The sequence below is a fragment of the Macrobrachium rosenbergii genome, chromosome 8 (assembly GCF_040412425.1).
Source record: "Macrobrachium rosenbergii isolate ZJJX-2024 chromosome 8, ASM4041242v1, whole genome shotgun sequence".
NCBI lineage: Eukaryota > Metazoa > Arthropoda > Malacostraca > Decapoda > Palaemonidae > Macrobrachium > Macrobrachium rosenbergii.
This window is the reverse complement of record NC_089748.1, coordinates 8,403,832-8,420,235: the sequence shown is the minus strand read 5'-3', so window position 1 is coordinate 8,420,235 and position 16,404 is coordinate 8,403,832. Positions and strand designations below refer to the sequence as shown.

Here is a 16,404-nt window from a genome sequence, read left to right as displayed (position 1 = left end):
TAAATGGTTGACTTAAGAATATAGGAGTGTGTGACTCTCCCCCATTCTACCGATCTATTTTTAGAAGTCTTCTCAACCCCACTTTTAAAAACTTCTTTATTCTGTCACTTTCTCTTTGTTCTGAAATGCTCTGTGTTCTGAAATGCTCTATGTCTCTATGTTTTAGAACGGCGCACTTACAGTTTGTAAATGGCACAGGTAGAATTAGATCAGCTCAAAATTATCTACTGTACAGTTAAAGACATACAGAGAAACAGTGCTGTAATTTGTAGGTTGGCTAACTTCGAGAGAGAGAGAGAGAGAGAGAGAGAGAGAGAGAGAGAGAGAGAGAGAGAGAGAGAGAGAGAGAGAGAGAGAGAGAGAGAGAAATTTGACCACTGATTAGCAACACTCCCCTTCTTGTCATGTTGAATGACATATCTGACAGCTTTTGCCTTCAACATTCTCACAAAAGACGAGGGAAGAATTTGTTTGTTCAAAATAATACGAATTTTGTAATTACGTTTTATTATTATCATTATTATTATTATTATTATTAGGTAAAAAGTTTATTTATCATACAAATAAACATATCTGTATACATGTACCATAAAAATTCATCTCACGAAAAGAGAGAGAGAGAGAGAGAGAGAGAGAGAGAGAGAGAGAGAGAGAGAGAGAGAGAGAGGAGAGAGAGAAATTATTACTTTTAATAATATTTAATGTTATTTAATTTACACATAAAAAGTTGAAAACTTATAAATTACATAAAAAATTAAACAAACACTTTTGCAGGGTTTCTCAGTGTTCGCAAATGTTCGAGTGCCTGTGAAAAACACCTGTATGACCATTATGTTGGGTTCCAATGAAAAATTCGTGTGTCTGTGAATTCGCCAACTCAAATCGCGCAAGTTCGAGGTATTACTGTATATATTTATATTTTTATAAATATTTTGCTGTTCGCCCTCTCTGCATTATTTTAGTAAGAACATCCTTCTAACAAAGACGGGACAGCGTCTCTGTCAAAGCTATGCGGGCAGGGGTAGGCCATGTTTTAGAAAAAATAACCGATTTTTTAGTTTTAGTAGCTGATAGGCTAGCATTAGGGGCCTAACCCACAGGGAGGGTTTTACAAAGTTGCCTTTAGTGAAGGTGGTCTTAAGCTCCCTTTTCCTCTGTCCTATGCATTCGGCGATGTCTCTGTCAATTTTTCAGAATGCCAGGGGCTATTTACAAACGTATGGACGAACAGCTTTGCCCTACGCTGACCCGACTGACGCCAACAGAGAGAGAGAGAGTGACTTCCGGACGGAGAGCACATGTCGTGTTCAAGCAAAACTTTGTCCTTTGTTCCTCCTCCCGTTTTGTTTACTAGTGAATTGACAATACCATGTTTTTCAAGAATCCTTATCGTCAGTTGCAGTGCGCAAGCAAACCACGTAAACGGTAAGTCTGAAAATTGACGAGTATCTGCTGTCTGCTAGTATTCTTCCAGAGATTACTGGTATAATCATATTCTTTTATGAAGTCTAATGTATAAATAATTAATATCGCCTAGTGAAATTGCATAAGCTATGCCCATGCAGTAAGTAAGAATTAGGGAAAGTTAAGTGTAAGTAAAGGTAAAAACAAGCCCTGAATCCTAGCCCACTGTTTGGAAGAGAAATAGCCTTCCTAGTACTAAAACCGCATACGATATCTACTAGTACAGACATTCGTTGCGTTATATTTTCTTACGGGGCAGGGAAAATTGCCTGTGTCCAACATTAACGAAAAGTTCATGTAATTTCCTAGCTATCACCGCACATTCTTTCTTTGTCGGGACTCATGTAATTTCCTCGCTATCACCGCACATTCTTTCTTTGTCGGGACGAAGTGGGAATTAAAGGGGTTTGATGTAATTCATTTGTTACAGAGTAAGCCATTACCTCATGCAGAGTTTTTGACTGGAGACCTAATCCAATTAAGTAATTGTCTGTCTTTGAGGGTAATTTCAGCTTCAATTGACAGTTTACGTGTGCCTTCAGCGAAGCAGGGCTACATAAAATACAGTAATCAATTAAAAAAACTCATCTGCCAAAGCCCACACATTATATGTATATATATATATGTATGTACAGTAAGTATGTATGTATGTATGTATGTATGTATGTATGTATGTGTGTTCCACATACACTCTGAAATGCACTGAGCAATTTCAACCAATCTCGGTATACATATGACTTACCCTTTGGGAAAGAACACTGTGGGGGGTAAGACATCACTGGCACCAAAGAGGGGGTGAAATGTAAAAATTACAGAAAATGATGGATATTAGTGTCTTATCCATAGTGTTCAAGGTCGCTGAGATGAATAGTGACACTCCCAATGCCCTTTCAGTCCAAGTTCAGCCCCAACAGAGAGGGGGGGGGTTGGAAGGTGGTGACGTGTAATAATAACTGAAACTATAGGTGTTATTGTCTAATCCATAGTTTGTGAGATCACTGAGATTAATAGTGACACTCCCAATGCCCTTCAAGTCCAAGTTCAGCCCTGATGGGAAGGGGGCGTGAGCAGGGGGTGGGAAGGTGGTGACATGTAAAAATAACCGAAACGACAGATATTAGTGTCTAATCCGTAGTTTTCAAGGTGCCTGAGAAGAATAGTAACACTCCTGCTGTATTTTAATCCAAGTTCAGCCCTGATAAAAAGAGGGGTGAGAGGGAGGTGGGAAGGTGGTGACAGGTAAAAATAACCACAATGACAGATATTAGTGTCTAATCCATAGTTTTCGAGGTCCCTGAGAAAAGTAGTGACACTCCCAATGCCCTTTAAGCCCAAGTTCAGCTCCAGTAGGGAGGGGGGGGTGAGAAAGGCAGGAAGGGAGTGACATGTAAAAATAATAAAAAACAACAGACATCAGTGTCTAATCCATAGTTTTCGAGGTTGCTGAGATGAATAGTGACACTCCCGATGCTCTTTAAGTCCAAGTTCAGCCCTGATAGAAAGGGGGTTGGGAAGGGGGTGACATGTAAAAATAACTGAAAACAATAGATATTAGTGTCTAATCCATAGTTTTTGAGGTCGCTGAGATGAACAGTGAAACTCCCGATGCCCTTTAAGTCCAAGTTCATCCCCGATAGGTGAGAAGGGGTGAAAAATAAAATGTCAAAAATGACAGATATTAGAGTCTAATCCATAGTTGTTGAGATCGCTGGGATGAATAGAAATATTCCAGATGCCCTTCAAGTCCAAGTTCAGCCACAATGGGAAAGGGAGGTGAAAAGTGGTGAAATATGAAATGTTAAAAATGCTGGGCAATGTAACTGAAGCAACTATCTTAATAGGAATGAGAGAGAGAGAGAGAGAGAGAGAGAGAGAGAGAGAGAGAGAGAGAATTTATCAGCTGTCATTCAGAGATTTCCCAGGCAGTGCCAGGTTTGTCAGCTTGTACATACATATATATATATATATATATATATATATATATATATATATATATATATATATATATATATATATATATATATATATATATATAATATATATATATATATATATATATATATATATATATATATATATATATATATATATATATATATATATATACACACAATGTGCAATGTATATAATCCATATATATGTAAATATATATACAAGCTTGATGGTGCACACCACACTGCGCTGAAACCCAGCACTGGCTGTCACACACACATATATATATATATATATATATACATATAGTGTACATAATTTTTATAATGCATGTATGTACTGTATGTACAAGCTGTATGTACAGTATATTATATATATACTGTACATACAAGCTTGATGGCAAAGGAGACTTAAAGAACTAAACAAGAGAAATTAATGAGAAGATTAATTTATGGTAAGGATAAAAGACTCCTCAGCAGTTTTGATATGGATCATGACAGGGGAAACCATTGGAAACACAAACAGGTATGCATGACAGAAAACAAGATAGTACATTAATGCTTTATACTGGCCAACTCATAAATGCTGTACGATGAGGCATGAAGTAAACATATACCTTAACATTGTCACTAAAACATTTGTTTGACCATACGTCAGTAACGGACAATAATAATTAAATTTCCCAAATTTAGGCCTGCACAACTGATATCTGGAATATTTAACAAAAAATAAAGTTACATTCAGTTTTCTTAAACAACTTTATCTGACTTTATATATCTAAGGGTCATTGTAGAATGTAGCAGTACAAAACTGAATTGAAAATGCATTCATAAAATAACAAATTAACTACACACAGATTCTGACTTAAAACAAGAAGTGTTAATAAACATTTTATTTTGTTCATGCCATAAGATAACCATTGAAATCAAGCACTGACCTGCCACTGCAATTTTTTGTTTACCTTTCACTCTTAGGAACCTTCAGCAAAACAGTACAAAAATATATCTAAATGTGGAATGTAGCATTTTTGACAAACTAAAGATTAAATAAGCTTTTTACAAATTATTGGAATCTATTGTCGTCTTAAGCAACTTGCAACACCACACTACAAAAATTATAGTATATCATTTTTCAAAATATAGAAGTTTTCCATCCCTGTGGTTATTCACCATGATAAAGCAAGATTCAAATAAAATAAAATTTTACAACTCCCCTCTTCACTTACACAAGATGCACAACAAATGAGAAAAACTATTTAAATGGGCAAATTGCACACATCTGCATTGTGATGACAAAATATAAACACTGTGTTCCACATGAGCATTCCAAAACTAATAAATGACAGTAACCAAATTCCGGAAACTGAAATAGTTAAATTTGTCCAGTATTATAAACTTAAAACAGCCAAATTCTTGCAATTGTAATAGTTATATTTGTCCATTATTACAAACTTTCTAACATTAATTTCACTTATGAAAAGCAATCAAATGACCAAGATAACACCTAGGTCTACACCAACAAAATTTTTGCCAAAATTAGTAGATAAAACTATAGTTTTGGGGTAAAAATATCCCATATAACCATATACTGTATGGAAAGCTCTGGAAAAGAAAACATCACAAATGATCTGGTCTAAACATGAGCATCACAGAAAATCAAGGAACCCTTAGGAAGTTTGTGCTTAAAGACAAAAAGAAAGATTTACTTATGGAGGTTTAGAGTTCTTAAGGCCCATAAGGCATTCTACACTGTCATAATTTAAACCACAAAATTTTTACAAAATATTTCATGGCTTATAAATAATCATTTTAAGAGTAATAATTATGTTCAACACTATCTGAAGCAAAGTCAAGTGTTGCATAACTAAGGATAATGCCTGTCAGCCCTGTACATTCATACAATGCGGGTAAAAGGGTGCTTAGTCAGTAGTCATTCTTTCTGGCTGTGGAGGGCCAGGCCACTAAATTCAATCAATAGACATGAAAAACTATAAGAGTAAATGAGATTGAACCATTAGAGCAAATAACTGAATATCAGTCATCATTCCCTCTTCTTAATAATCATTCAATCACATTAACAACAGTAAACTGAAAAAAAGAAGTTGAGTCCAAGTGGTATAGCCACAATTTGCTAGGGTATACAATAGTGATGATTAACAGCATTGTCCTCTCCATTTTGTAAATGCTTAGGCACATTCATACACAGCATGCAAGCTGCAACAATAGTAAGCTTGCAGCTATAATATTAGTCACTATAGCTTTACATCAGCTGTTATCAGGGATACAAGTCCTGCTGCTTTATATTTGAAGAAAAAGTTTCCTTAAACAGGAGTCCATACAAAGTGCTGTATAACAATTGTGTAAACTGTAAGAAGTACATCAAAAATTAAACCTTTCTTGATGAAAATAAAAGTTAGCTGTTCTCCTGTAATACTATACACTTTTTAAAGCTTACATTTAACTTTATTTTTTCAGTCCATAAATGTTAAACTTACCTGTTTTGATTACCAGAGAAACATTGAGAAAAGTTTCATACATTGTATTATTAAAATGCCATTCAAAATTACAAGAAATAAGTTACAGTTATGTAAACTGCCACTTTTATCATGTTTATTATGCAGGTTGACCATCACTAATCTGGCAATTGCTAATCCAGTTCCATCACTGGTCCGACTCTAATTTCAGCTAGCACAATTTCAAATTTCCCTGGTCACTGCACCAACGTGCTGCTACTGTTCATTGTCGCTACTTGTATCTTGTATCTTTAGGGTTATAAAAAAAAAAAAAAAAGAAAATGTAGCGAAAATATAAATAAGAATATTAGCATAAAATATAAATATGAAAATCATATGTGTAACTACATGAAACAAAACAAGCTGTAAGAAGTTCAATGACTCCAGTAAATGAATGTGCGCATACGTATGTGTGCATGCTCTATGCACACAAATGCATTTATCTTTTGGTTGTCAAAATACAAAATGAAATACAGTTGTCCCTCGCCATATCGCGGTTCACTCATCGCAGTCTCACTGCATCACAGATATTTTAATTTAAACGTTAAACGCTGATTGGACGTAACGTAAGTCGACTAAAATTGTCTATCAGGTGCCGAGTGGACGTACCGTACGTCGACTACAAAAAATGTCAACCTTCGGTCAACTTTGACTCGGCCGAAATGGTCGAAAAACGCAATTGTAAGCTAAAACTCTTACATTCTAGTAATATTCAATCATTTACCTTCATTTTGCAACAAATTGGAAGTCTCTAGCACAATATTTCGATTTATGGTGAATTTTTGAAAAAAACTTTTTCCTTACATCTGTGTGGTAACTCGGCCGAAGATTTCAGAAATTCTTTCGTCATTTTGTTGTAATTTCTGCACCGTTTTATATTAGCTGTTACATAAAGTTTTATATATGAAAATGTGCGCAATTTCATGTAAAATACAACAAAAACAACCCATGGTTGTAGCTTTTATCAGTTTGGAAATATTTTCTTATAAATCACAATAAGTACCAAAATTTCAACCACCGGTCAACTTTGACTCGACCGAAATGGTCGAAAAACGCAATTGTAAAAAAAATTATTACATTCTGGTAATATTCAATCATTTATCTTCATTTTGCAACAAATTGGAAGTCCCTAGCACAATATTTCAATTTATGGTGAATTTTTTAAAAAAACTTTTTCCTTACGTCCGCACGCGTCAACTCGGCCGAACATCTCAGAAATTCTTTCGACACTTTGTCGTAATGTTTGCACCGCTTTATATTAGTCGCTACATAAAGTTTTATATATGAAAATGTGCGCAATTTCATATAGAATACAACAATAAATAACTCATGGTTGTAGCTTTTATCAGTTTTGAAATATTTTCATATAAATCATGATAACTGCCAAAATTTCAACCTTCGGTCAACTTTGACTCGACCGAAATGGTCGAAAAAAGCAATTGTAAGCTAAAACTCTTACATTCTAGTAATATTCCATCATTTACCTTCACTTTGCAACAAATTGGAAGTCTCTAGCACAATATTTCGATTTATGGTGAATTTAAAAAAAAAAAACTTTTTCCTTACCTCCGCATGCGGTAACTCGGCCGAACATCTCTGAAATTCTTTCGTCACTTTGTCGTAATGTTTGCACCATTTTATAATAGTCGTTATATAAAGTTTTATACATGAAAATGTGCGCAATTTCATGTAGAATACAACAAAAAATAACTCATGGTTGTAGCTTTTATCAGTTTTGAAATATTTTCATATAAATCACGATAACTGCCAAAATTTCAACCTTCAGTCTACTTTGACTTGACCGAAATGGTCGAAAAATGCAATTGTAAGCTAAAACTCTTACATTCTAGTAATATTCAATCATTTACCTTCATTTTGCAACAAATTGGAAGTCTCTAGCACAATATTTCGATTTATGGTGAATTTTTGAAAAAAAACTTTTTCCTTACGTCCGCACGGTAACTCTGCCGAGCATCTCAGAAATTCTTTCGTCACTTTGTCGTAATGTTTGCACCATTTTATATTAGTCGTTACATAAAGTTTGATATATGAAAATGTGCGCAATTTCATGTAGAATACAACAAAAAATAACTCATGGTTGTAGCTTTTATCAGTTTTGAAATATTTTCATATAAATCACGATCTAGAAAAAATTCGACCTTCGGTCAACTTTAACTCAACTGAAATGGTAGAAAACTGCAATTGTAAGCTAAAACACTTAGTCTAGTAATATTCAATCAATTACCTTCATTTTGCAACAAACGGGAAGTCTCTAGCACAATACTTCGATTTATGGTGAATTTTTGAAAAAAACTTTTTTTTACGTCCACGCATTACGAATTCATGCATCATTTTGTGATAATATTTTCTCTGTGTTGCTTTGATCGTTTAACAATTTGTTATATACCAAAATCATCGCAATTTAGTTTACAATACAAAGAAAAAAATAACTCCTTAGCTTTAACCGTTTTGCTCACAGCGCGATTTGTATACAATTATATATGAAATTTTTTTTGTGCTGTTATATATTTCAATATTTATATATGATAATTATATTTTTTTCATTTCTGATGGTTGCATACTAAACTTCAGGCAATGACAAAAAAAAGGAGCCAAAAATGAACTCTTAATCTTAAAAACTAAGCGTGCTGTGAATTTTTTAAAAAAACCTTTTTTCCGCTTCAGCGCTAACTCCCGAACGCCGCTGGCATACTGCAGACAATTTTGTAAATAGAGGCTCCGCGTTTGTGGTATTTATTATTTTTATTTTTGTGGTAAAATAAGTATTTTCTAGCCTACATTTTTTTTCATTTTCATGACTAAATACATTTTTTATGATAAAAAATGATTTGCTGATTTTTAAATATTAATATTAATAATGTAAGCATTCTCTCTCTCTCTCTCTCTCACATACACAAACAGTGTGCATATCTTTTAATGAAAAAGCAGCAAAATTTCAATAAAACTTTATTTCACTTATAGAATAAACTATACTGACCTATTATTATCATAAAATATATGCATAAAAAAAACACTGTCCCGACATCTGTAACTGTTTTTATTGTAGGTATGTGTTACCATATTTTTTCTTTCTCTGATTTACTGAACCGTTCTTCATTACAAGTTTAGTAGTTGTCTCTATGATTACCACACATATAACAGTACACGAGAATATTTTATCACTGTTGATGTTTCATCCCTAATTACCTTAAAAATACTTAAAACCCTAATTTCACATGAAAACAACTCAAGGTTACTGTATACTCTCTCATCCCCAGCTTGTCAAGTCACGACAGACTCGTCCCAAACTACTGTGCTGAGACTTTGTTCATACGTAGTAAACTCCGGTTCTCTCTCTCTCTCTCTCTCTCTCTCTCTCTCTCTCTCTCTCTCTCTCTCTCTCTCTCTCTCTCTCTCTCTCTCTTTTAATGAAATATGAATTACTGTATCATAAACTTTTATGTACATAATTAAAAATAATAATTCCATTAATAAATTTGTTTCTTTTAGCAACCAAAAAATGATCTCCCTAATTCTTTCAGTAATAGTGAGCAGCTTCAGTCAGCCAATTCTCAGACTGTAAACATTACAAATTTAATGTGGGACAATGGGTTTTTTTTATGCATATTATGATGATAACAGATCAAAATAATAATACAGTATACTAAATGGATTCTGTAAGTGAAATAACTTATTAATGTGTTTGCATTAATATTAGTACTTGAAAATTAGTAAATCATTGTAACATGTACATATATAAGAGAATTTTTATCACTGTTGATGCTCTGTTCCATGGACTATTACATAGGTTTGTGAGGATAGAAAGTGTTAAATTTAAGTGCATGGGAAGTGTTTATAACATTGTGGGAAAGGTTGAGGGTTTATAAAGCCTTAAAATATATACGTATACAGTAAATAATAAAATAAATATAAGGTCACTACTTCACGGATTTCCGCCTATCGCTTGGGGGGGGGGGTGCTCTAGAACTAACCCCTGCGATAGACAAGGGATGACTGTACAGTAAAAAAATATGAGAATAGTGTAAAGTATAAATTTTAAATCATAATCATAGCAACACAAAACAATTCAAGCTGTAGCAAGTTCACTGAAGCCAGCAAATGAGTTTGTCTTTACATACATACCATACACACACGACTGCGCTTATCTTTTGGGTCGTAAAAGTAACTGCGTTTATCTTTTGGGTCATAAAAGTAACAAGTAAAAAATGCACCGAAGTTTCTTCAGCGCAATCAAGTTTTCTGTACGACGTATAATGCTGTATGAAACTCTTGATGTGCTGCAGTTTGAAACTCTCAGCTATGACCACGGAGCACTCAGTTGCTCCCCAGATGCGGTCAAGTGAAGGTGAGTCAGCAACACCTCCGGAACTGGACTCGGCAGTACCAGACGCACAATCATGGCTAACTTTAACCTTATATAAAATAAAAATTACTAATGCTAGAGGGCTGCAATTTGGTATGTTTGATGATTGGAGGGTGGATGATCAACAAGCGAATTTGCCCCAGTAGTTTTTAAGATTTGAGGGCAGACAGACAGACAAAGCCATCTCAATACGTAGTTTTCTTTTACAGAAAACTAAAAAAGGAGAACACAATAAAAAATGTAAGTGAGAAAAGCAGAAAATATAAATTTACAAAATCATAGGCGTAACAACATGAACAAAAAAAAGCTCAAGTTCACCGACGCCAGCGAATGAGTGTGAGCATATGTACATACTCTACGCACACGACTATATCTTTTGTGTTGTAAAAAATGAAAAATGAGAAAGTAAAGTAAAAGTATAAATGAGAATAGCGTAAACCATTTTAAAAATCATAAGCATAACAACAAGAACCAAAACAAACAATTTTACCAACACCAGCGAATGGGTTCGTGCTTACGCACGTACCCTACAGGCATGATTGTGTGTATCTTTTGGGTTGTAAAAACAAAAAATGAGAAAATATAGTAAAGATGTAAATGATAAATGAGAAAATACAGTAGAAACATAAATGAGAATAGTGTAAAATAAAGTTCACCTCAAGACATGTAAATAGTTGCATATTCCCGTTGTTCCCTTTGAAAGTGGCAGTGATGAACTTTCTTGTGTAATTCAACAGAATTACCTGTACCATTTATTTGCCTGTTCTTCATTAAAATTTCACTTAATTTTCATTTAATGCTTCTTATTTTCCCCTTATTAACTAACTTGTACTGATTTACAGGGCATTTTAAAGGTAGGACGAGGTGGTCAACTGTTGGGCTAAGTGTATTCTATACTAACCACTCTGTAATCCAGCAAAATCACTAATCCGGCACCATGCAAGATCTAATGATGCCAGATTAGTGATGGTCGACCAGTACTATGGGATGCATGGCATAATAAGCTGTATTGCTAAAAGAATAAGGGTGTGTGATTTGGCAAAGTTTCAGAAACTCCTAACTTTGGGAGGTAAATTCTATAACAGACCTTAACATCTAAAAGTCTCTTATTCAAGTCTTGCAAACCAAATAAAGATTACAATCATTAACTGAAAAATCTATGGCCAATAGTGCTCCAACAATTAATATTAACCCTTAAGGGACAGGCTAATTACATATTAAACACACCCCTACACCGGGCAAACTTTAAGGTTGGCCAGTTTAAGAAAAAACACATCAATGGAAAGTGTAAGATATGCAAATGCACATGGTGTAAGAAAAAAGTTCTAAAAAATTTTCCCTACCTTCCATGGGAAGTTGAAAGTGACCATTTACAAACCTGTGTGGCGCCTCTTTTACAAGACACTCGTAAAAATATGCTAATTTTACCAAGTCATACATGTTTTTTCTAATAATTTATTTTATTTTATTATGTAAAATTATAATTAGAGCTGACACAATATCATAATAGATAAGAACTAAAATCACTAACAAATTCTGAGTATATCTGTTATAAAATATTTACAAGATTTACTGAGATGGGGAGATGTAGTAACTTTTTGTAAGGTATACATGTTTTTCTAATATTTCTTTGCACTTTTCTTTGCAAAATTAGATTTATAGCTGACATTCTTTGCAAAATTAGAATTATAGCTGACATACTATCATAAAAGAATAGAACTATAACCAACAGCAATCCCTGGCTATATTCATGAACAAATAAATGAAAAGACATCACAGGATAGAGAGGGGCAACACATTCCCCCATCAAGACCCAAGGTACACTGATCCTCCTCTCTCCTGTGCTGAGCTACTACAGTTGCCGTGAGTCATTTATCGACCACTGAATTGATATGAACACCTTTCCCACTAAATTCATCCAAATCGTATGGCGCGTAATATTAATACTCATACGAGTTAGTCCGTCCATCACTCAACACCAATTATATACTCATATGATGATGCCCGTCCATTGAGGGTTAATAAAATGGCTACAGATTCCTTTTACAATGTCATCTCGTATGTAGACTATTTACCGGAATTAGTCAGCCAATGAATTGAGCAGCATGTTGAAGAATATTTTCTACTAAGTTTTGAGATAACAGTAGCATAAATATCCAAATACCAGAGCTATCAAAACAGGCATATTAAAGAACACTGGACCCTAGCTGAGCCACTCTAAAACCATATATAAAATGTCACAACTTCACTTCTTTACAACCACAATGTCTTCGTAACGTTCTTTAAAGTAGAGTCATCAACATTTTAAGCCCCTACGAACAATTCATTTAATGCAATTACAGTACTGTATACTTGTACTACATAAAATTAACGACATAATCAAAGGAATTTTGCAACAAAATATTACCTTAGACAACACTATGATTTTCACCATGACAGGTGAGCACTCCCTAAAAAGCACCAGTACGGCAATTTCTTAAATGTTTTATAGACTTGACCAAGAAGAACCCTAAAAGAGTTCAGAGGTCTGGTTAAACAAATCATTTATAACTAACTAAATTTATAGACTTGACCAATAAAATTAAAGGTATGATATTTGGCACTGGAGTCATAAGGTCCATGCAGACATAAATTTCAGTTAAGCATAATTTGGTAATGAAGATAACTAGCACAATGAACACCCCATTAATAATTTAAAAGTCAATCTTAAATTCATTACTTTATTTTCATTTACAAAAGAAAAATGTTACCGACAACAGCATCAAATCTCACCTTTCCACATCATGATGTAATTTGAACTGACTGTACCCTGTGCTTAAAAAAATATTCTTGAAAAAATATAATTCTACTATAACTTTTCCAACACGAAACTCCTTTTAAATATCTATATAATACTAAAGCAAACTTTACTCACATTAGGTTCAGTAGACAAATACCAATGGCACAGAAAAGGTTGAAATGTAAAGTAAATTCACACAGGAGGCAGCATGAAAATGCATCAAAAGATACACTTAATCCACAATTTTGCACTAGCCTGGACTGTAGAGTACAACCAGAATGGCAAATTAAGTTTGAAAATTCTTATAAAATAATTTAACATCATAAGAAAAAGACTGAACAATCAAGCATTTGCAATTTTCACACAGCTACAAGCCATTATTTCCTGAAATTACGGCAGCTTTACCAACCATAATTTGCTTATACAGTAATATAAAGCAAACATATCTTAACTTTTCAGCTAAAAGTAAGACCTTGAAATCCCGTAAGAAGATAAAAAAGAGACTACTACCACCTTCACCAAAGGGAAGCACAAGAGCAAAAACAATTTCTTTAGTTTATAAACACTGGTCACCCACGTTCATTTATATTCTACCCTATGTCTCAAATTATGAAGGCCAAGCTTAAAATTAACACTGCAAGAATTTAGTTGAATTGTGCCAGTTTTAAAGCACATGCCGATCATGCTCAATTCATTTCGATTACTATGAAAACCTAACCATTGTGCACTGTATATAACCTAGGATAAACTAGGAATACAGCATCTTCACATTTTTCCAGTTTTATGCATACAAATATTAATTTGTTCATAACAATGTTAATCAATTTAAAACTACACTTAGCTGGTTAATAGGGGGCAACATCTACACTCTCTATTAGAGAATGGAAAGCACTGTTACAATTATAAAACTAGTAAGAATCAACAATATAGACAATTATTCATGATGCCATGTAATTTAAGTGTCCAGCACAAGTCAAACAAGAGCATCCATCATCCACAGTTAAAGGTGTGCCACTAAGCCCTTTTAGACAATGCATGTTAAAGCTCCAGACACCAAAATGCACAAAAACAGTGTCACACCTTCCCTACCATGGGGTTGGCTGCAGGTTTCTTAGGTTCATGACTATATAAGAAGATAGAGCCAATCACAAGAGCTGTGCCAGCGGCAAACTGAAAAGTTATAACAAAATCAAACATAAAGACTGATGCTACAGTGGACAACACAATTGCCAATGATGTTGCAAAACCCTTTAGAATATTGTCTGCATATTTAACTACCATTGCAACTAACAACCCTCCAACAGCATTTAAAACTACTAGATACACAACATACGCATCATAACCAAAAAGAAATCCTTTATCAAGTATTAATGAAGAATCATTAGCAAAAGCTGTCATGACTCCTAAAGGTAAGGATAAGAAAGAGAGCTGGACATTTCGAACCCAGACTGAAACATCTGATCCCTTCAAAATTTTCTCAAAATAAATTCCTGCAAATCCTGAACAACAACAGGCTGATATCGCGGCCACACATCCAAGAAGACGATTCTGATGTTCGTTTGATCCAGATGATCCTTTATCTGATGAGGAGAGTTGAACCAACGCTACACCGGCTGTCAAAAGTACAAGTGCTATCCACTGTGTCCCCTTCAACTGTTTCCGTAATATTATCACTGCAAACATTGCAGTTGTTAATATTTTCATCTGATAAGTGACCTGCAAAGATAAAAGTTTTTGAGTACAGCATGATAACCTTACCAAGGGACCATATACAATAAATGATACTTCTACAATCAGAAAATTTCTTGGAATTTAAAAATGAAAGATTCAATACACTAAGTTTTGGAAGTCTGATTGTTCCAGGCACTGTTATTGCTTTTGGTATTTTAGAAGGCTGCAATCCAATCTTGAATTTACTTATATTTCTCATTTGCACTTCAAATGCTATTCTAAATACTTTATATTAATCATATAGGCCAGCTGTCTTGGTTTATGGCATTTTGACTTTATGGTGCTTGGCTCACGGCGCCGTTGACCTGATTTTTCAGCACCGTTAACCAGTTTACAGCACTGTAACTTGGTTTTACAGCGCCGTAAGCGCTATTTATTCCCATGATAATTACTGTATGATGTTCCGGTTTACAGCGATTTTCAGCTTACAGCGCACCACCGGGAACAGAACACCGCGTAAACTGGGTACTGCCTGTATTTAACTTGAAGAGAAAACAAGTCTGTAGCATGGATGGGTGTGCCCTTTATCCAACAAGATCTATGACCCATCTGATTAAACTTTCTTCATATGTAATAAATAAATTCAGTAAAAAAAAATTCAGACACCCATAACACATTCTTTAGTCATACTTCACTGGAGGTGAAAATCACCTTACACCACTGACTGGACAAGTGTGATATTTTTATGAATTCATCATTTTTCTAAACCTAATTCATGAATCTTGAACAATGTTTTTGTATACTGCAGTAATATAATTTACTTTGTATAATAATACAGACAGTCCCCGGTCATTGGCAGGGGTTCCGTTCTGAGGGTGTATAATAACAGAAAATTGCAGCTAACCAAAACTAGGTGATTTTTGGCACGTTTTTGGTGATTTTGGGGGCTTATTGGCACCGAAAAGTGCCGATTTTCAGTTATCAGTGCGTCTGTTAGGTATGTAACGGTGTCAATGCCCAATTATTGACGTCGATAAGTGGAAATCGGCGATTTTTGGCGCCAAAAATTTCCGATTTTCGTCACTAGACAAGCGCCGTAAAACCGGATTGCTGTTAACCGAGCCTGCCATTAACCGGGGACTGCCTGTACTCTTAATTACAAAATTCATTATTCAACCAAAAAATTCATAGTTTTTCTAAAACTAAGTCATGGGTCTTAACAATATTTTTGTATGGTAATATAATTTACTTTGTAAAATAATAAAATTAAGTGGAACATTAACCATTCTGTTGATACTAACCACTTGTCAAATTAAAGCCCGTTATTTTAGCAGACAAAGGGGACACCTCACTAAAATTTACGAAAATAGCAATCTCTCTCATCTAGTGGTATGAAAAATACCATTTAAGCTGGGTATATAACACCCCTCTTACACCCACCTTCATCAGTTTGAACCCTGCCTCTCAAACTGCTGCAACACCACAATCAGAAAGGGGTGAGGAAGGACCTGAATGTACATCACTGGTTGTACTGAATATAAAATTATTTTTAAATTCCATGTTTATAAACAGTACTAAGCATTACCATGCTACAATCATCATTATAGCTTGGAGAGTTATTGAAGCTCAGAAGAAAGCAGAGACTACTGGCATGATCATTTG

At 34.4% G+C, this 16,404-nt stretch overlaps 1 protein-coding gene across 10 annotated transcripts in view; it reads right to left on the bottom strand.

Moving 5' to 3' along the window:
• Ugalt (UDP-galactose transporter) overlaps nt 1-16,404 on the bottom strand; it is a 430,948-nt gene that overhangs the window by 25,921 nt on the left and 388,623 nt on the right. For 4 of the 10 annotated variants that reach the window (XR_010853662.1, XM_067107253.1, XM_067107247.1 and 1 more), the window contains one exon: nt 14,161-14,787. Coding sequence is in view for 9 of the 10 variants with exons in the window: in XM_067107253.1 (XP_066963354.1) it covers nt 14,161-14,787 (627 nt within the window). In the remaining variant the exon portion in view is untranslated. Of the gene's footprint in view, nt 1-4,808; nt 6,158-10,488; nt 14,788-16,404 lie in introns of those variants that run through there. The other 6 variants (XM_067107252.1, XM_067107246.1, XM_067107250.1 and 3 more) reach the window with 3 other exon arrangements.